General features: G+C 34.9%; 2 protein-coding genes across 2 annotated transcripts in view; one reads left to right on the plus strand and one right to left on the minus strand.

The window, feature by feature from the left end:
- tgfbr2l (transforming growth factor beta receptor-like) overlaps nucleotides 1-6,303 on the minus strand; it is a 15,362-nt gene extending 9,059 nt beyond the window's left edge. The window contains exons 1-2 of the mRNA XM_048194276.1: nucleotides 6,032-6,303; nucleotides 618-768 (exon numbers count right to left, since the gene is read on the minus strand). Of these exons, the coding sequence (XP_048050233.1) occupies nucleotides 618-768; nucleotides 6,032-6,089 (209 nt within the window). The 5' untranslated portion in view covers nucleotides 6,090-6,303. The remainder of the gene's footprint in view (nucleotides 1-617; nucleotides 769-6,031) is intronic.
- Nucleotides 6,304-6,756: 453 nt separating this feature from the next.
- Nucleotides 6,757-21,636, plus strand: snx4 (sorting nexin 4). Its single transcript, XM_048194277.1, has 14 exons — nucleotides 6,757-6,909; nucleotides 7,950-8,074; nucleotides 11,641-11,779; nucleotides 11,864-12,013; nucleotides 12,329-12,376; nucleotides 12,829-12,884; nucleotides 12,995-13,067; nucleotides 13,394-13,455; nucleotides 15,058-15,123; nucleotides 16,515-16,604; nucleotides 17,562-17,661; nucleotides 18,329-18,474; nucleotides 18,865-18,979; nucleotides 20,341-21,636. The coding sequence occupies exons 1-14, from the start codon at nucleotides 6,823-6,825 to the stop codon at nucleotides 20,386-20,388; spliced, it is 1,305 nt and encodes a 434-aa protein (XP_048050234.1). The 5' UTR covers nucleotides 6,757-6,822; the 3' UTR covers nucleotides 20,389-21,636.
- Nucleotides 21,637-22,256: the final 620 nt, after the last annotated feature.

Here is a 22,256-nt window from a genome sequence, read left to right on the forward strand (position 1 = left end):
GTCTCCTCCTGAACTAAAGATTCGAATGGGTTGGCTCTTTTTACTGAATCAGACACATACTGTACAGCTTACAACTTTGACTGAGATAGTGAGACTTAAATTAGTACAGTTACTGACTGTTCATATTACAATGTGTATTTAAAGATGCACATTATGCATTAGTATTTTATAAAAATTAATAATGTTACCACATTTTTTGTTTGTTTAATATTGTTTTGTAGTACTGTAGTATTTAGTGGGTTAAATATGGACAAACCCAACCATTAGTTTTAAAAAATTTAATAAAAAAATTTAAACCAACGGTTGGGTTTGTCCATATTTGACCCAAAAATGGACTGAAACAACAGCATTTTTAGAGTGTATTATTGAAGTTATCTCATCATTTGCAAGACTTTCTCCAAATATTTATTCCTTAAAAGTACTAAAAACCATTAATGGAACCATTAAGGAGACGATTCTCAATATCTAGTAATCATCTTGGTGTCTTTTAATGTATTGCAGAGGCTATGCTGAGATTTTAAGCCATGCAGTTGTGCCTTAGAGAACAGAGTTCATACTACAAAACTCAATTTTATACACGTCACACATGCATACTTCAAATGTAGCTGTGGACTTACCATATGGCTACACACACTTCTTCAGTCAGAGTACAGTAAGAAGTCAGACTGCAGTTGCTCATGCAGACGTTGTCTTCACATACAGGACTCGAGTGGTCACACCATTTACAGAGGTTGGTCTTTATGAGGGTGAAACTCTGCACCTGCAACACTGCAATAGGGACAGACAATAGGTTTTTTATAATTTACACAATATTAAAAAAAAATACATTTCTTTCTTAATTGAAGATTTTGGACAGTTGACAAATAACATGATTATATAACATGGTAAAAATGTATATGCATAAATATCTTGTTTTTCTATAACACTTTAGCTTATATATATACAGTACAGTCCAAAACCACTAAGATTTTTAATGTTTTTAAAAGAAGTTTCGTCTGCTCACCAAGGCTACATTTATTTAATTAAAAATACAGTAAAAAACAGTAATATTGTGAAATATTATTACAATTTAAAATAACTGTGTACTATTTAAATATATTTGACAAAGTAATTTATTCCTGTGATGCAAAGCTGAATTTTCAGCATCGTTACTCCTGTCTTCAGTGTCACATGATCCTTCAGAAATCATTCTAATATGCTGATTTGCTGCTCAATAAACATTTATAATTATTTTCAATGTTGAAAACAGTTGTGTACTTTTTTTTCAGGATTCCTTGATGAATAGAAAGTTCAAAAGAACAGCATTTATCTGAAATACAAAGCTTCTGTAGCATTATACACTACCGTTCAAAAGTTTGGGGTCAGTAAGAATTGTTATTTTTATTTTTTTGAAAAGAAATTAAAGAAATGAATACTTTTATTCAGCAAGGATGCATTAAATCAATCAAAAGTGGCAGTAAAGACATTTATAATGTTACAAAAGATTAGATTTCAGATAAACACTGTTCTTTTGAACTTTCTATTCATCAAATAATCCTGAAAAAAATATTGTACACAAATATTTTGTACAATTGTACACATTAAATGTTTCTTGAGCAGCAGATCAGCATATTAGAATGATTTCTGAAGGATCATGTGACACTGAAGACTGGAGTAATGATGCTGAAAATTCAGCTTTGCCATCACAGGAATAAATTACTTTGTGAAATATATTCAAATAGAAAACAGTTATTTTAAATTGTAATAATATTTCACAATATTACTGTTTTTGCTGTATTTTTAATTAAATAAATGTAGCCTTGGTGAGCAGACGAAACTTCTTTTAAAAACATTAAAAATCTTAGTGGTTCCAAACTTTTGGACTGTACTGTATATATATATATATATATATATATATATATATATATATATATATATATATATATATATATATATATGAATTTTAATTTGGGGCTGAACTATCCATTTAAATTTGGTGTGCAGAACAGTAATTTTTGTTAATATTTTGAATTTGTTTTTTTTGTTTTGATTTTTCGTCATTTTTAATAGTTATTGATTTAAAAATATATATGTTTATATAGTTTTTATACATTTTTATTTCAGTTTTAGTTATTTTAGTACATCAAGTTAAAGTAAATGCAAATTAGAAATGTTGCTTTGGCGACTAGCTGAAATAAAATAAGTTGAAGCTTTTATTTCAGTTAACATTTATTTTTATATAGTTAATATAATAATAAGTTAATATAATAGCTGTATGATACATTAAAAAATTAAGCCAAAACTCAATAGAAATTCATAAAATATAGACGATGGCCTTGGGAATCAAAGAAAAATTATTTATTGCATAAGAGCACAAATAACTAATGCGTGCAGTCAAAACAGTCTAATAATGATGAAACCGATTGCAATGCATTCATTATAAGAATGAAAGCTGTAATGACAGCTGCAATCAAGACAGCATTTAAGAGCAAATCTTTAAGCTACGTGACCCATCTGGAGTTCATAAATCTCTAATTGGATTTGGATGAATGTAGTATATGGCCTGGTGTGTGTATTTGGTTTGGTGCACACATCACTGAAAGCATGTGTATTCATGAGAGTGTCAGGAGTTCCTGTGGTTAAGTGGGATAAGCCTGAATTCCTTCCCACGCACACTGTCTCTTCTGTCCTGATACTACCACATCACGACAATATTAATTGTTTATTAAAAGCAGATGAGGGGTGGGAGCCGTTTCGCTGAAGGAGTGCAGCGACCTTACAGTAAACAGTATTAAAAGAAAGAGCAGAGATATTTAACACAGACTTCCAGATGTCCGCTGATGCCAACCATCAAAATATACAACAGAGAGGGAGAGACGGCTCTTGCATGAAGGAGTGAGGGACATGAAGGGAGAAAGAGACAACAGAGAGAGAAAAAAAAAAAAAAAAACTTAGGGGTAAGCACAAAAGCCCCCCTTCTATAAACTTTAAAGTAATTAAACTCTGCAGCAACTGCTCCAGAAATAAATTGAAGCCAGAAGCGCTCACACTGGCCAAGTTTGAAGCTCAACCCCTCAGTGCTTATGGGAAAACCAATGGCTGTGTGCTTACAAGAGATGCTGGCCTGCAATTATTTGGTTTGCACTCAAGCAAGTTAGTTCCCTATTTGTAATTCAAGTATGATAATGAATATATGTAATAATATGTAATATATTAGTGTGTGTATTTACACAGTATAGCAGTTTTCTGTAATAAAATGATACTGGTATTAAAATGGTAAATAGTAAAATAATATTTGAAAGCCTAAATATATTTCAAGTCAGGTCAACTCTCTCTCTCTCTCTCTCTCTCTCTCTCTCTCTCTCTCAGCATTTATTATTATTATTATCAATGTTGAAAACAGTTGTGTACAATTTTTTCAGGATTATTTGATGAATAGAACAGCATTTATTTGAAATAGAAAGTTTTTGTAACATTATCACTACCATTCAAAAGTTTGGGGTCAGTAAGAGTTTTTTTTTATTTATTTATTTTTTTTATGAATACTTTTATTCAGCAAAGATGCATTAAATTGATCAAAAGTGACAGTATAGACATTTATAATGTTGCAAAAGCTTTATATTTCAGATAAATGCTGTTCTTTTGAACTTTCTACTCATCAAATAATCCTGAAAAAAATTCTACACAACTGTTTTCAACATTGATAATAATAATAATAAATGTTTCTTGAACAGCAAATCAGCATATTAGAATGATTTCTGAAGGATCAGTGTTACATGATCCTTCAGAAATCATTCTAATATGCCAATTTTCTGAAATGATGCTGAAAATTCAGCTTTGACATCACAGAAATAAATTGCATTTTAAAATATATTCAAATAGAAAACAGTTATTTCAAATTGTAAAAATATTTCACAATATTACTGTTTTTGCTGTGTTTTGGATCAAATAAATGAAGCCTTGGTAAGCAGAAGAGACTTCTTTTAAAAACATTAAACAATCTTATCGTTAAAGTTTTGACCATCCATATACATTTACATTTATTATATTGTAATATATATTTTACATTTATATATATTTCACAAAAATATTTTTTAAATAATAAAACAATAGATCTGCTGTTCAAAATAAACCAAATAACTGACTTATATATCTAAAAATTAATATATATATATATATATATATATATATATATATTCCTCCTATATTCTTTCTATATTCTTATTCTTTCGCATACCATAAAGCATTTTCAGGGGCCCCAGTATGCAGTAATCAAACTATCCCACTGGGTGGCAGATTTCCAAGTTTTTCCAATTCCTCTTAAACTCAGCTTGATCCCTGAAAGCATTTCCTGATATTAAATGAATAACAGTACAGTGAAAGCAGCACTGGCATAACTGTCGCATTCATGACAAACAGATGTCTTCAGAAGTTGCTGTTTTAATGTTGACTGTGGCTCCCATACACTCCACGAGTGCCGTTTCAGTGTTAAGGAGGGTGAAGGGCCTGTCCCCATAACTCACTGATAAGAGACGCAATCTCTCGTCACTGCCAGAGAAATGTTGTTATCTCATGCCAAGTAATAAGAATCAACCGTTTATCATCATTCAGAACAAGATGCCTCTCCTCCACGGGTACCATGCAAACCCATGCCTACTAAGAACAACTTCTTGGACTCAAGGCAAACAAAGGAGAAAAAGAAAGTCTGTGTCCACTGAGAGGTCACTAGGGTTGGGTTAGGCCCAGTCAGCATTGTACCCTCTGTTTAAGTCATTACAATATTGCCATTGTGGGCAATCATGATAACAAAGCAGAGCAGCATCAAGGGATCTAGATGGATGTCTTTGTATTTTTATGTACAGTCTCTCTGTGCGGTCACATTCGCACACACTGACACTAGTGGCCTTTCCATATTTCCCAGATTTTTCTTAGAGTCGTTTCAGACAACAGATGGGTTATGATGATAAGTGAGACCGAGAAGTGATAGTTTTCTTCTCTCCGCCCACATGGTAATATTTCATAATTGTTGTTGTAAGTGGAGCTACTCTATACACACCCAAACCGTTTAAGGAGGCCCCTAAGATCATTTGGATTCTCAAGACTTGGTTTCCCTGTTGGAACTTTCCTAGCATCGTGTTGTTTTCATGCGGTCGTGCATGGCATCTTTTATGTCCATTGTAGAGATTCTGCTTTTAATTAAAAGCATATTTTTGTACTCGCAACACAATCATATATGCAGATTTCTTATAGTAGCCTATACTTTTCTAAAAAATACAAAAACTTTCAATGGTGTCAAACTGATTTTTATACTGTACTGACTTTAGAAAAAAAAAAAAAAAAAAGCAGGAAATATGATGGACATTATATATTTTGGATTTCTCTTTGTCACCTCAGGAGGTTCTTAGCTTTTTTATTTACAATATAGATATGGTCATAATTTTATATTTTATTTTTAAAGATCATAACAAGGAATTCATATTTAATATTAATAATTATTCCAGAATACTAGATTATACAATTATTTTCCTCGCTTAACATTCTAATTTATTCAATAAAAAAATCTTACATAAAAATCTACATTTATTCCTTCATTTCTTTTAGCACTAATGTATCAATCAAACCTTCAAATGTGCGGCAATCAGGAGGCAAAATCACTTTGAATGATGCTTCAGGAATTCAATCAAACTATAAAACTGTATAACCTATTAATCAAATCAATCAAACTTGAACTTTAATATGATTTACTGCATTTGCAGTAGGCTATCTCAGCAAACCAAAATAACTGCTTTTCATGGAAGTCATTTTAATGGTGTATTTTAAACGGACTTTAAACTTTTAACCAACCAGTTTATGGTAATCCATAGACTATCTATTTACAGTGGTGTGATTTTGTTTCTGTAGTGTAATGAAGTATTTTTGCTTAGTTTATAGGCTATATTAGATATTATCTTGAGTGTCAAAGAAGTTTTGCACACAAACCCAAAGACAAAGCTGTGATGCGTGGAGCCTCCAGACAATGAAAGCAGATCGAGAGAAGTGAAGATCTACTCACGACAGAAACACAGAAGAACAGATGTTTGAGCCCACAAACTGCAGCCTCCGCGATCCATAATGCCTCACAATCCCAAGATCCCAAACTGTTCAAGCGATTCCGTTATTTTCTTTATCTGCTCGTGTCAAAGACACAGATAAGCTCATCTGTAAGAGAGTTCTGGATTGTGTGTGTGTGTGTGTGACTGAGTTCCGTGTAGGCGGATCCAGATGTTTTTAATCCAGATGTGAGTGAGAACGGATCCGCCCAGGAACTCACATTTATCAATGCACGATTCACAATATACAGAGGGAGCGATGAACAACAGTCCAGCTTGTGGTGAAAAGCACAAAACCTCCAATCTATCACCAATCTAAGTTCTTTCTTTCTTTCTTTCTTTCTTTCTTTCTTTCTTTCTTTCTAATAATAGCCTAATAATAATAATAATAATAATAGGTCTAATGCCATATAGGCAATTTCTTTTTTTCCACAAAAATAAATCAAACAAAACTGTCAGATTCCACACTTTTGTTGTGACGCAACTGTTGTGACGCTACAACTCTTCAAAATGTAAATATTAATCATCTTAATGACGTTTTTAACTAATATAGGCTACATTTTGCTGCACATCCTTTCATCGGCCAAACCTACGATTTTTTTTATTAATTCTGTAAACTAATCTTCATCATTTAAACAAAAGAAAGAATTTTATAGAATATTTATGCTATTTTATGAGTAACCGTCACGCACGCGTGCACGCGCACACTCACAGTGAAAGTGTCCAACGCGCAAGCGTGAGAGACGGGCAAACCATGGCGGATTCAGGAAGCGAGGATATAGCGGTGATTGGAAACACAGATCTGACTCCTTCGGAGTCGGAAAACAACTTAAAGAACACGGTAAAGCCCGCTGCCGAACCTTTTAATGCGATGTGGCCCATAATTTGTGCTGTTTTGTAGATGTCGCGCGCGTGAGCGCGTGATATGTGCAGGACAGCGGTGTTTTGCTTTGGCTCGTGAATGGCCAGATATCAATATTGCTAAAATACCAGCAGGTTCTGCGAACACATAACATGAGCTACATGCGTGCTGTTGTACTTTTTTATTACAGTGTTCATGAATTATGTAACGAATGATTATATAAAGCCACACATGTAGAAAGTTGCTTTACTTTATGAAGAGCCTTTGCCACGTAGTTTGTAAACACCCAGTATCTCATACAGTCATCTGATGTGTCAGTCCGCATCCTTGTTTCATGTTTAAATCAGTAGATTGGCGTTATATCAGCGAATTGTTGGATCTTATTTACTGAATTTCTTTATCGGCTGATTCTTGAAATACGGGGCAAAATATGTCCAATATGTTTACCTATTTTTTAAAATAGAAATTCGATTAATTTCTAAGTGTTTGATTAATTTTTAAGTCTAAATTAATCAAACACTTAGAAATGAGTCAAATAAACGCTGCGATGTTCTTCATACAAATGTACCATTTAATTTGGTTTTCTTTTTATGAAAATTATGATATTATCCCTCACTAAAATTTACAGCTGGTCATGATACTCTGAAACCATCCTGTATAATCCAAACATTCATTAATTCAGTCTATATTAATAATAATAATTATTTTTTTGTGACTTTTTTTTTGTAGTCTGATGTTGTGTACCCATACTGAGCCATACTATAAGCATGGGGAAAAAATAATGTTGTGAGAAAATGAAAGCAGGAGATATAACCCAAACGTGAATACTTTCTGAACAGAGTGCTTGGATATGTCCAAACTTCCTGTTTCAGCAGGAAATATGTCAAAACATCAGATAAATATGCTCATAGAAATACCTGTGCCTTTCTTATGTTTTTATTTATTTATTTTTTTGCAATACTGTAATGGTGTAACATGGATATTAAACATTGTGATTTTCTCTGGACCAAATGTTTCAGATGGTTGAAAAAGGGACAAGTCTTCTGAAGAGGATGGAGATCAGTGTGGCTGAAGCAGAGAAGAGGACCGGCAAGAATGCCGTCAACATGCAAGAGACTTATACGGTGTATCTTATAGAGACAAGGTTAGATGCTTCACTTTCTCAGTACTACAAGTCATCATTAAATCTATTTTCTAAATTCATGTTTTAGATCTTATCATGAACAATTAATTTGTGTATGTGTTTTATTATTTACATTTTATTTTTTTTATTTTTTTGCCCTCGTGATTTTTAATCTCAATCATTACTTGATCTTCCAGTGACATGATTTACTTCTCTCTGGTGACTTATGCTGGGCTTCTCCAAACGCCAGCCCTTTCTTATAATCGATTGCAAGCATTAAGCATTAATGCATTAAGATCCATCCTGCCTTCATTCAATCATCATCTGATGAATTATAACATGCATTTGGATTTTCGATTGACGTATACCATTTATTCTGTGGTTGAGCCAATACTATACAGAAATTATTAACTGAATAATTGTTTTTAAATACTTGAGTGTAGTAGCAAGCAACGTAAACCCTAACATGTCAGTATTGCATGTGTTCCTTTTTTGACATGATAATGAAGGTCAGGGGTTTGGATGTACTTAGATTAGAGATATGCAAACAATGTACCTGTAATAACAGCTGGAATTATGGAGCTAATGAAACTAATTGTTTTACGTTATATCGAGTAGTAATATCGTTTGGTTATAATATGCATTTTCTTTTTGAATATGAATGACTAGCTGTAGATAAGGTCGGTTTACACATTGATTTTTCTGACTGAACTATGCTCACGCTGTACTAGCATGATGAAATGCAAAACATCAAAGTGTCACGGTACACTAGACCAGCTCAGAAACTGTGGAAGCTGGACTGGTAGAGACCATCGGATTTCCTCTCTTTGCTTAAATGTTTACACTAGACTTCTTTTTCCTGTGCCTGGGTCTGTCACTTTAACATGTTCTTTCGACATCAAATAAAACAAAACAGAACTATCCCACTGGACAGGAAGTGATATGAAGTGTAACTTTCACCTCTCACCCCGCCAAGGTTTGCGTTGGAAAGTGGGACATGTCATTCTGGAGAGGGTGATGAGTCAGCGCTTCAGGCAGATGTGCTTTGTCTGTGTTTCCAGCAGGGCCAAACACGCATGCTGGCCAGAGTGCAGTAACATATTATCACATGATTCGAAAACAATACTTAGTGGTCAAACTCATAAAATCACTGTCTGCAACCAAGACATGTTCAAACATGTTTTTTTTAGTACCGTCTTAAAACTGGAAAAGCACCCAGAACTAGATTTTTACATTTTCAAAATCATGAGAATGGAGCTTGTTCATGCAAAACATTGCTGCCGTGTTGCTTGGGTGTTGTGGGTGGGATTTGCTATGCTGTTTCTTGAGCACCAAATCAGCATATTAGAATGATTTCTGAAGGATCATGTGACACTGCAGGATCATGTGACACTGAAGAATGGATTAATGGCTGCTGAAAATTCAGCTTTGCCATCACAGGAATAAATTGCATTTTAAAGTATATTAAAACAAAAAACATTTATTTTAAATTGTAATAATATTTCACAATATTACAGTTTTTACTGTTTATTTTTGCTAAAATAAATGCAGCTTTGGTGACCATAAGATGCTCTGATTAGTTTTTAATCCCTTGGGATGTGTCTAGCACCAGTTTTAGCATGTTGCTATGTGTTTGCTTAGGTGTTCTGGGTCGTTGCAAAGATATTATGATCTCTATGGCTCAAGTCCCTCCTTCTGGGTTTATTCCCCTATTTTATTGTCCCGCAAGGAAAATCACAAGTTTGATGGCTTGGAAATGTAAAATCATATTTCTGCTCAACAGGCTGCATGATTTGAGGTATCATTCATATCTGTAGCACAAACGGTATGTAACTAGTTACATGCACGGGGTTAAAAGGATTTGTTCAAATCCCTATCCTTAAAAATATATAAATGGTAGTAATCGTGATGCTTGCATTAGCATAAAATTCTTGCCTATATTGATTCTTTATACATGGAGATAACTAAACAGTGCTGTATTGTTGCCCGTTCCCATAAAAGGAAGCACATGTTTTTGCAAGGACCATGTGGAAGGCATACTGCACACGCACACAGTGGGCTTTAGAGAGCAGTTTGGTGCCGCTGATCTTGGGGAAAGTTGTACAGAATGCCTGTCAGCCAATCCGCCCCTTCCTTGTGCTTTGATTTCATCATGGATTATTAGTGAGGAACACATTATGTGCTCCCATTTCTTCCCTGGAGCCCCTGGGATGTTAAGCTCTTATTTCAAAGTCTACAAGTTTTTCGTCAGTGTTTCCCCCCTCATGTATATTTCCTTCTCTGTATCTCTAATTTTCTTTTTTTTTTGCATTTTTCCATTTGTATTATTCAGGACTCCAACAATCATAAAAATATCAGGGAATTTTTTATTTTTTATTTTTTTTACAAGGTAAATAATATGTAAAATAAATATTTACTTGGGGAAAAATAACTATATTATAAATATTATGACGTTATATTGGCCAACTTTTTGATCTGTCGACCACTAAAAAGGAACGACTGGAAAAGCCATTGAAATTCATTGGTCAAAAAGTTGTGCCTGATTATTGCACAATACGAACTGAGTAGTGACCCTGCAGAGATGTTTAATTAATGCAGGCGAGTTCATATACATGCTCCTACACTGCAGTGTGATTTAGTGGAGTTTGGCTCCTAAATTAGCCACACTCATGGCTTCATGCACTGGGAATTCAGCAAGATTACACAGCGCCGTTAAACCTTTGGCATGTGTTTGAAAAGGCCCTTAAAATGACTGCTTTCATAAACTAGAACTTGAAACCTCATAGATCTCTACTCTGTTTATTTCAGATTAATTTTATTTAGAAATTAGCCTAAACTGTTAACCAACTCCACATTTTATGATGGAAGTGTTTTTAATATTTTTTTTGAAGATTTTATATATATATTTATATATAAAGAATTTTTTTTTTTTTGAAAAGAAATGAATACTTTTATTCAGCAAGGATGCATTAAATCAATCAAAAGTGACAGTAAAGACATTTATAATGTTACAAAAATTTCAAATAAACACTGTTCTTTTGAACTTTCTATTCATCAAAGAATCCTGAAAAAAAATATTGTACACAAATATTTTGTACAATTGTAAACAATAAATGTTTCTTGAGCAGCAGATCAGCATATTAGAATGATTTCTGAAGGATTATGTGACAATGAAGACTGGATTAACGATGCTGAAAATTCAGCTTTGCCAACACAAGAATAAATTACATTTTCAAATATTTTCAAATAGAAAAGTCATTTTAAATTGTAATAATATTTCACAATATTACTGTTTTTACTGTATTTTTAATTAAGTAAATGTAGCCTTGGTGAGCAGACGAAAGTTCTTTTAAAAACATTAAAAATCTTACTGATCCCAAACTTTTGAGCGGTAGTGTGTGTGTGTGTGTGTGTGTGTGTGTGTGTGTGTGTATATATTTATATATAATATAATATAATATAATATATATATATATATATATATATATATATATATATATATATATATATATATATATAATTAAATTTCATTTGCATTTCTTTAAGTTTCATTCTGCTTCTAAAATTCGTTAATTTATTGTTTTTAGGCCTGTGGATGCTGCATCAGAAGGGAGCAATCCTGTCCCAGATTCTCTCTGGAGGCGTTACAGTGAGTTTGAGCTCCTACGAAACTACTTGTTAGTGACCTATCCATTTGTGGTGGTTCCGCCTTTGCCTGAAAAACGGGTATGTAAACAAGATGCTTTGGTTACTGCTGCTTGTAAATACAGTTTGCCTTCATACACTGTAACTTCATGCTTTGTACAACAGGCTGAATTTGTTTGGCACAAGCTGTCAGCAGACAACATGGACCCTGACTTTGTGGAAAGGCGTAGGGTTGGACTAGAGAACTTCCTGCTTCGAGTGGCCTCGCACCCAGTCTTGTCCAGTGACAAGATCTTCTATTCATTTCTCACTGAGGTAGAGAGCTCTCACTAAAGCTGTCAGGACAATAATGTTCTTCTGATGTAAAGATTTGTAATTAATATGTAATGTCTAATTAAATGTTAAATGTAATTAATTTGCAATTAAATGTTTTTGTAGATTTGTAATTAATTCATTTCTATCAGCTTAGTTAGAGAGAGAGATGAATTAATAACTTGGTAGCCACATATGCAGTACCATTTTCTGAAAAAGACATTAAATTAAATATAAAAAAAAAAACTTTAACTGGCATTTCATGCTGATAATGCCCTTTGTCAGTGTCAGAAATTGCATCCTTTCTCTGCCCCACAGGAAAATGGTTGGAAGGAAACCGTGTTTGAGACAGGATTTCAGGCGAAGGTATATCAGCACTTTCCAGTTCATTGGGTTCTTTCTCTCCTTAAACATCTAGCCATGACTTTACGATATTATATAAACGTTGTTTATATATCGCTTCTCACCATAGGTCAATATTCATATGTTGATATGAAGCTGACTAAATATGTGTTGATTTCAAATAAAAATTGTGTGAAGTGACTGAATTGCTACTGCGGTGAGGAATCTGTTATCAGTATGCTGTAGTTTATGTAAACAGGCACAGGAAGTCTGTTGGACCGTTCTGGATCAAACACGAAAGAGCAGCAGTATTTTATGTCGGTGTATATTATTGCCATATTGCAGTGTTTATCTGATCTCAGTCGTTTAAAAAGATTGTTGTAAGGAGTGGCTGTAATCCTGCTTTACACCATCTGAACAAACAAAACCCAAACATGAATCTGTCTGTCAACATTTGGCCTGTGTCCTCCTTACAGGCCGATTCGAGATTAAAGGCTTTAAATGCCACATTCAGAGTGAAGAACCCAGACAAGTAAGTCATTTTTGCAAACCGTGTTACGCAGTGTCATGAAATGCATAAAGATATGACCGTGCTGTTTGCTAACCCTGAAACTAACCTTGACCTGTGTGTGTGTTTCACAGGAGATTTGCAGAAATGAAACACTACGGTGATGAGCTGCAGTCTGTTATTTCGCAGCTGCTGAGAGTTCGGGCGGTGGGTGAAAACAAAGTCAGCACAGCCGAATATGCAGCTCAATCTATTAGAAAAAGTCCTTTCAGTCCAACAAAAGTATATATTTGGTGTTATTAAGGATGATATTTGTAAGAAAATGAATTCTGATGATTTTATTAACAATAATTGTTTACTAAAGAAAAACATGACTATTTTAGGCAACCTCTTTAATTTTTTTCAAAGTATCTAAAGTATAAATCTGAATTTAATATTTGGTTGCATTAAAATCATAAAGTGAATAATTTCACTTATTTCAATAAGTTCAACAATTTTTTTCCCTTTTTTTCTTTTTCTTTTTTTCTTTTTAGAGAGCAGCCGATCGCCTGTATGGAGTCTACAAAGTGCATGGAAATTACGGAAGAGTTTTTAGGTAATATTTTCATTAAAGGGAACAGTTCACTCTGATATGAATTATTTGCTTGTCATGTTGAAACCCATATGACTTACATTTTTTCCCTACGGAACACATAAAAGGGCTTTTCACACTGCGCTTAACCCCGGGTTATCGACGTTCTAAACACCGCTTTTAACCCTGGGTAAAGGAGCATACACACTTGTAATTTAGATGCGGGGTTATAAAACCCTGCTCTGTAGCACCACTTTTGTGGTGTTAACTTCGCATTGCGGTGCCAAACTTGTACAGTGTGAAATGATGCAGTGTTAGAATGTTACAATGATGCTTAGCAACCGACAACCAATTACGTGACATACATTCACGCGCTTTGGACAGTCATGGAAACACAGCACGATGTATAAACAGTTGTTACTGCGTATGATAGGAAAAATGTCAAACAGCAATGAAAAACACGACCATCATTGAAGAAGAGACCATCATTCTTACCTTTTTATAGTTCGAAAAGTTCACTCAGAAAAAAAACTTGAAATTACAGTCAGCAATGTGTAATATGAGGATGCGCAGTGCTAGAGCCTTGATGTAAACAGGACACGTGCTGCATTTGTCCAGTCAGTGACAGTGACACTGACACTGCAAATATGCAGATAATGACTTTAACCCGGGGTTTAGGATTATGCATTGTTAAACGGTAGCGTATGAATACCCAGCATTAACTGTCAACCCTGGGTATAGTATGAGCAGTGTGAAACGTGAATAAAAATAACCCAGGATTCTGTTTACTAGGGGTTTAGAATGACCCAGGGTTAACTATTTCAAGTGTAAAAAGCCCTAAAGAGATTTGTTTTCCATATAATGACCATGTTTACATGCATTTCATTATCCGATTAAGGTCCCAAAAAAAGACTGTTTAGGTTCCTGTCAGCTAATAAAACAGTAGCACATGAAACCTATGTACTCTACCGTTAAAACGTTTGGGGTTAGGAAGATTTTTTACTTTTTAAAGAAAAAATAAATTAAGCAAGCATTAACTTGATCAAAGGTGAAAGTAAAAGCTTTTACATTTTTACAAAAACATTCTATTTCCAAAAAGTGCTGTTCCTTTTTATTTTTATATTCATCAAAGAATCCTGAAAAAAATGTATTGCTGTTTCCACAAAAGATATTAAGTAGCAAAACTGTTTTCAACATTGATAATAATAAGAAAAGTTTCTTGTGCACCAAATCAGCATATTAGAATGATTTCTGAAAGATCATGTGACACTGAAGACTGGAGTAATGATGCTGAAATGGTGCAGCCTTGGTGAGAATAAGAGACTTCATTCAAAAACCTTACAAAAATTTTGGACGGTAGTGTACATTTATAAATTTAGCAAACTTAATTCCTCTTAATTTGACCCAATTCTGTGTGATGAATTGACCAGATGGTCCAGGTTTTATCTCACAATGTTACAATCACAATAATGTACCCTCATTTTGAAAAGAACCAGGCATGTTTTATAATTTGCTCTGTGAACTGTTTTTGTGAGAAGTATTTTTGGGATAAATCTTTTGGGTTGTGATTGTGTAGCTGCGGTCAGCTGCAGTGGTTCAATGTGAGTCTTTGTTTGTTTTGGACAGCGAGTGGAGTGCCATTGAGAAAGAGATGGGAGATGGGCTGCAGAGCGCCGGCCATCACATGGACGCGTAAGTTCACAGCACATGCAACACAGACGAAGTCTGCTTTATGAGCCATTCTCATGTACCTTTATAGGATTAGTGCGAGATTTTATTGCAGCTGGTTTTGGTTGTATTTCTCCTACCTGGGACGATCCCGTTACCCTCCAAGAGCTCATTGAGGGACCTGAAATATGAAAGTGCTGTATGATACACCCCAGGACTTTCCTGTGATTCTACATGTGTGTGCTTCTGGTACTGAGCTGTAAAACACATTTGCCAGATTGATCTGAATCCTCTCATATTTCCATTCACGACCCCCCCTCATAACAAGTAGCCAGTAAGATGAGCCCTTGGGAGGCTCGGGTTTTGATTTTGCTGGCAGACCGCGCTGTGAATCTCCGGGAGCCATGGCCAAAACATTTAGCGCTGTGTATATATATATTTTTTTTTCAACGTTATGATTATGATGATGTTATAAAAGGGACTCTTTCGCAGTAGTGTCCTTAATGAGTCTTTAACCAGCCCCTTTCATTTCTATACTGGTTTTGTATTGCTGGTTTCTCTGATGGATTCCAGATTGCTGTACTTGACAGAAAGGTCAAAGGTCAGAGCCAATGCACTGCTTGTCTGTCTCAGCACTGAAAGAAACAACCTGTCCATCATCAGCACACGTTTGGGCAGCTGTCAGACTGTTTTATGGATCATGTTGTTCACCTATTCCCAAAAATTCCTCAAAATACCCCAAACTGGCTCTGCTGCGGGTTTGGCGTTAGTTCCACAGGCTCTACGTATGATTTACTGAGGATAATACATGTAGTTTCACCAGAATGCCAGTGTGTGACGTTAGGATGTGGGCGGTATGACCAAAATATTATATCATGGTCATATAGTTATTTTTTTACAGTTATTTTTTACAGTTAGTTATATTTTTCTTGGAAACTCAACAAAAAGTGGTATAATACACATGGTAATGCCTATTTTGTGAATTTCAGTGAATTTAAATTAAAAGTACATCATCTTATTTGATTATTTTATCTTTTTAGTTGGAATTTAATGGAAACAAATGAAAAAAAAAAATATTTATAACCAAAGATCTAGCATTAGTGCAAAAACAAACATTACGTAACATTGAGTTAAGTTTTCAGGATTGTTTGATGAATAGAGAGTACAAAAGAACAGTGTTTACTTGGAAAAACAATGTCATTATAATGTAACATTATAAATATCTTCACTTTTGATAAATGTAATGCGTCCTTGCTGAATAAAAGTATATTTCTTTTTTAAAAGTGATTTCTTTGAACAAAAAAAAAATCGTAACCATTCTTTTGAATGGTAGTGTACACACACCTGTGACATTATCAGGTGAAGTTCACAGACATGTCAACTACTCTTTTATCAGCTGCTTTTGTATATTACAGGTACGCTGCTTCTGTAGATGATATTCTAGAGGAAGAGGAGCATTACGCTGACCAGCTGAAGGAGTACCTTTTCTACGCAGATGCATTAAGGTACTGTTTTAGTAGCTAAAATTTCCTTAGTTACCTAGAGAGTTCACTCAGAATGAGAATTGTAATAATTTATTGCCAGCTTCTTTCAAGAGGACCTATTATGCCCTTTTTCAAAATCTTGATTTTGTTTTTGGGGTCTACTAGAATAGGTTTGAATTTTCAAAAAAATATATACATATATTTTTCACATTTTACATCACCTCATGAGAGGGATTCACCTCTCTTCCTAGTCTGTCAGTAACACTCTATTTAGTTCCTGTCTCTTTGAAGCCCCTCCGTCCGAAAAGCGCAGTGTGCTCTGATTTGGTCGGCTGGAAGAGTGTGTAGTGGTCAGAAGCTTTGAGCGAGTTTCGGAAATGTCATGGTCCTTACCATAACTGCGAGTTTCAACGCACAATTAACGCAATGCAACCAGGCCTTGCCCCTTTTTATTGGGTATGCCTTGGGCGGAAATTATTTAAATGAGGGATATTGTGACGTGAAGAAGTTCAGAAGGAGTTCAGAAACAGTGCTTATTAATATAGAGAATAACTCTCATTGGAGTGGACTTTGTGCTTTGTAATTTTGCAGACCTTTTTCATGCTCAGACAGCAACATTACACACTAAAGAAAGCTGAAAAAACCCATAATAGGACCCCTTTAAATGTAAACTCAAGTAAACTAAACACAAGCTGTTATAACAGCGAGGTGAGGTTGATTAGAAATGTACATTTTGCTCACACTGCACCCTTCCCTGAACTCTTGGGAGTCGATAGCCTCCACTGGCTGATAAAGTTACACGCATGCAACTTTTTGTACACTGTTTTCTCAAACCCCCGTCAGTGCCTGGTTTTTCTGAAAGCGATCATGCTGCAGGTCACCTAGGCTTTCAGTTTAACAATTTCCATAAGAAACAAGGAGATTATCTGCTTTTTTGGTTGATTTTGTATATTTTGTGGTTAATGTGTGTTTTCACAGGGCAGTGTGTAGGAAGCATGAACTGACACAGTATGAACTGGAGATGGCCGCCCAGGATCTGACCTCAAAGAAACAGCAGCGGGAGGAACTCGCCACTGGGGTCAGTGTCCATTCAATCACATGACAGCTCTCTGAGACAGAACTCCACATTACCCTCCTTATGTTTGGAATGGGGGACTTTCCAGCATTTCTTAATGTTTTTATTCCAACTCAGGTCCATGTCATATCAAAAGAGGAAAAAATAGAGAGACAGTTATAAAACGTGTATAACATATAAAACATTTTAGTTTGATTTTCCACTTTGGAATGTATAGGATAAAAAAATAAAAATTTGAATGTAAAATAGTTGTATATTAAGCAGCATTTACTTTTGGCCTGCAGCCCTCGATAAAGTTAGATTTTTGGCTCTTTATAGTAAAGAATTTGGCCACCTCTGCTTTAGAAGGGTTCGAGTTTGCACACTACTGAGTGTTTTTAACAGTTTTACACAATTAAAATTGTGCGCCTTGCCATTTGGGTGAATAGAGTCCGCTGAGAATTACCTCATTGGCACATTTAACATGTAAACATTTGAGCTGCACAAAAAGCCAACGACATACATATCACATTCTGACCCGATTGGCTGATATGGCTAATTGCTAGGCCCGCTTGGCCAAAAAAAATGGGAGGAAAACGTCCATACTTCAGCTTTCTGCAAATAAACATTGGAGGAAGAGTGTGGCTTACTCCGGCCAATGGGTGTCATTGACTTTTCTTTTGCTGTGTAGACGGTACGGACCTTCTCTCTGAAGGGGATGACCAGTAAACTGTTTGGACAAGAGACCCCAGAGCAGAGAGAGGCCAAGCTGAAAATGCTGGAGACACAGATTGAAGAAGGAGAGGAACTGGTCAAAGAAAGAAACGAAGAATGCGAGTAAGCAGTGCACTATTACCACACGACTGAATTAAACCCTGTGATCATGGCCCAGCTGTCTTCAGAGACTTGATTTTATGCTTTTGATGACAAAAAGCAGTAAATGTTATCAGAAAATATTACTTAAATTGGGGGTTTATGAACTGCATCAGCTTCTCATTCTCTGCGGCAGCACAAAAATTATGAAATACACAGATATGCTCCAAATGCACATACTTTGCTCATATTGTTGCGGCCTCTGTGAAGTGAGGTAACCCCAAAACAGGGTTAACTATACAACTGAGTCAGTCTTAAAAATATGTTGATTTGAGGATGTAGCAGCTCATGTCTCAAGCTTCATTCCATTTCACGGCAAGAATGTTTCAAAATAGCTTTGTCTTTTTTTTGTAGCGAGTTTGTGAAAAGTGCATGGGTGGACATTGAAAGGTTCAAAGAGCAGAAAGACCATGATCTCAGAGAGGCTCTCATCAGCTATGCCATCATGCAGATCAGCATGTGCAAGAAAGTGAGTATGGTCCAAGCCAACAAAATAATAAATGATTTTGTTATAGACCTATAATGTTTTATAAAGACCTGATGTTTTTTTGTGGGCGGAGCCTACCCGGTGGCAGAAAATGACAGTTCTGCAGTAGCAGTCTATGGAAGCCACGGAATAAAAGAATAAAAAAGCTCATTTCGAGTTTATATCTCACAATTATGACTTTTTTTCTCTCACAAATCTGAGTTTATATCTCATATTTCTTAGAAGGAAAAACAGAATTGTGAGAGATACTCATTATTCTGTCTTTTTTTCCTCAGAATTGCACGTTTATATCCTGCAATTCTGACTTTTTTCCAATCAGAATTGTGGTATAAACTCACAATTGAGAGTTATAAATGTCGAACTGTGAGATATAAACATGTAAATGCAAGAAAAAAAGTCAGAATTTTGAGAAAAAGGCTATTTAAAATTATCTATGTAAAATTTTATAGGTTTAAAAATTATTTCATGCCGTATCTGCTATGTATGTATGTCCCCTATGAAATGCATATGTGACCCTGGACCACAAAACCAGTCTTAAGTCGCACAGGTATATTTGTAGCAATAGCCAACAATACATTGTATGGGTCAAAATTATCGATTTTTCTTTTATACCAAAAATCATTAGGATTTTAAGTAAAGATCATGTTCCATGAAGATATTTTGTACATTTTCTACCGTAAATATATCAAACATTTATTTTTGTGAGTGGATATGCATTGCTAAGGACTTTATTTGGACAACTTTAAAGGCAATTTTCTCAATATTTTAAATTTTTTTTTTTTTTTTTTTTTTTTTGTACTGTCAGATTCCAGATTTCAAATAGTTGTAAGTCGGCCAAATATTGTCATATCCTAACAAACCATACATCAATTATTTATTCAGCTTTCAGATGATGTATAAATCTTAATTTTAAAAAAATGACCCTTATGACTGGTTTTGTGGTCCAGGGTCACATATGTGAATACTATTTAATAGACTAATCATTGCAGGTTTCATCAGTCCAGTCTGTGACTTGCAACATAAACGTCTCCGTTTAGCTTCAAAGGGCGTCTTCAGCGACGGTATTCTATGAAATTGTAGACTATATTTTTTTGTGTACCGATTCTGACATCCAAAGGCACAACAAAACATTTTTCTCTTATTCTGTGGATTTTGCCCATTTTCCTCCACTTGTCACCGCGATTTTTCTGCTACCGCTATGCGCGCGCAGCTGCAAGTGACGTAACTGTGACGTCTGCTCCAAATTGGTCTATTGCAAAACAAGCAAAACCCCTGTCTCTATACTGATCAGACTATTTATAAGGGAGAAGTTGCATTAAAACACAAGCATGCTTTGTTTTAAGGGAATTCAAGTGTGGAACAACGCTAAAGAGTGCTTCAGTAAGATGTGAGGGCTCCAGCCATGACAAGCAGAACACCAGGAGGCCTTGGAGATGTCAATCCAGAGAAGCACACACTCCTAGAGACTGACCTTGGGGACTAAAGTCTTCCTCTCAATCCTAAACTTTTGTCAGCCTCTTGCACCAGAGGCTTTGGTGTAAAAAGGTATTGAATAATATTGACATACACTAGTTTCAGTTTCAGTCCAAGTAATGAATGAATGGGGTGCTGTTTTATTTATTTCCATGTTCACCAGCCAGATTTTAGATCTGGTTACTTTTGTGACTGCACTATTTCGACCTACACAAGAGTTTGTGAAGGTTACATACAATTAATGACTTAACACTTCAGACAGAAACAGAAGAACAACTTAATTAAGATTGATTCATCTTGAACTATGGAATGATTTCTTTATAATTTTGTCTATTTTTTTCTTTTTTAGACTATATGCTTTTTGATGCCAGTATGTTTGCTAAAATGATTCCTTTTTATACTTTCCATTATCTTTTTACTACTTTAGTTCACCATAAAACACAAAAGCACAGATTAAATTGTCAAGGCAAAATATAAGGGTTGGTTTTGGGAGGAAAAAATTCTCAGTGAATCCAGCAGTTCCATTTTTATCATACCCCACACCCCTCCCCATAATGGTGGTCTCCCACATCTGGAACGTGTCCAGTTTCTGTGGAACATGCGAAATGATCTTTATCACCTGGCGCGGAGGACACCAAGAGTCAGATTTCCTATGAAAAGAAAAGTAACTGGTCTTATTCACATGCAAACTAAATTTACCCTGACGCCCATACAGCAAACAAAGTCACATAAATTCATAATATGCTGGTCTGTCACTTTTTGCACATTCAGACATGAAAAATAAGATGTTTATAACCACTGACCCCCTCCCTTTATATGGTTCAGTTCATCTGAGAAATATTAATATGCTGTTTATGCCTTTTTCAAAACTTAACTCTGCATATTTTCTTTGTCCACTATGAATGCCATATTTGTCATCTGTTATGATGAGTGGGTGGGTCAGTGTTTTGATATGAATCTGGCTGAAGGAATACGAAGGTCACAGGAAAAGCAGGATATAATAATTTCCCCATTTTAGAGCTGCATGTGTAATTCTCTCTGACCCCTGGTCATTCAGTTCAGTTTTTGGTTTATAGTGGAGCAGAGATAACCATTTTTGTATATACTGTTAAAATCATTGATGTATAACACTAATGGTAATGATAATAAAAAAAAAAATGCCATTATCATTTGGCTTGTGTTTTCATATGTTATGAGTGTCATATAGTTTTACTGTCTTGTCATTTGTCCACTTTAAATTTAAAATGTAATGCATCTTTATGATAGTCTTAGAAATCAGCAGAGATCATTTTTACGTGTAGTTCATTTTTATCATATTTCAGTTGATATAAAATGAGTATGAGTGGTAATGAAAGTACTCTTTTTATGTTGATGCATATGTATATCAGGATATTATTTAACCAAATATATTTAATCTAAACATACAAAATTAAATCAAGTTTAAATCTGTCAACCGACAAACGTCAGCTGTCCCTACACTAATTTGAGATGGGAGAAAGTATTGTAACAAGTATTTTTTTAAAAAGACATCACCTTTAACTTAAGATGTCAGTAGAGTGTACTGCTGAAAATGGTACATTTTTTTTAAACTGACAAAATTGTAGTAATCATGCTGCCTTTCAGCCATTTTCTCAGGAGGAACCTCTTTCTCCATTTGTTTCTGGGCTGTAATGCTTCCCTCTAGTGGTGTGTTATGTGAACAACTTGATATCACAGACCTATCTGAAGACAAGTGACATGGTGAATGTTTGGTTTTGTTTGAATTTGCAAGACATGACGGTTTGGC

Source organism: Megalobrama amblycephala, linkage group LG6, assembly GCF_018812025.1.
Source record: "Megalobrama amblycephala isolate DHTTF-2021 linkage group LG6, ASM1881202v1, whole genome shotgun sequence".
NCBI classification, from domain to species: domain Eukaryota; kingdom Metazoa; phylum Chordata; class Actinopteri; order Cypriniformes; family Xenocyprididae; genus Megalobrama; species Megalobrama amblycephala.

Bases quoted from the DNA above. Each gene is read 5' to 3' on its own strand.
- snx4 (XM_048194277.1), top strand. From the start codon at position 6,823: ATGGCGGATTCAGGAAGCGAGGATATAGCGGTGATTGGAAACACAGAT. The intron at 11,780-11,863 runs GTATGTAAACAA...TTTGTACAACAG, and splicing joins CGCCTTTGCCTGAAAAACGG to GCTGAATTTGTTTGGCACAA. The intron at 12,014-12,328 runs GTAGAGAGCTCT...TCTGCCCCACAG, and splicing joins TCTATTCATTTCTCACTGAG to GAAAATGGTTGGAAGGAAAC.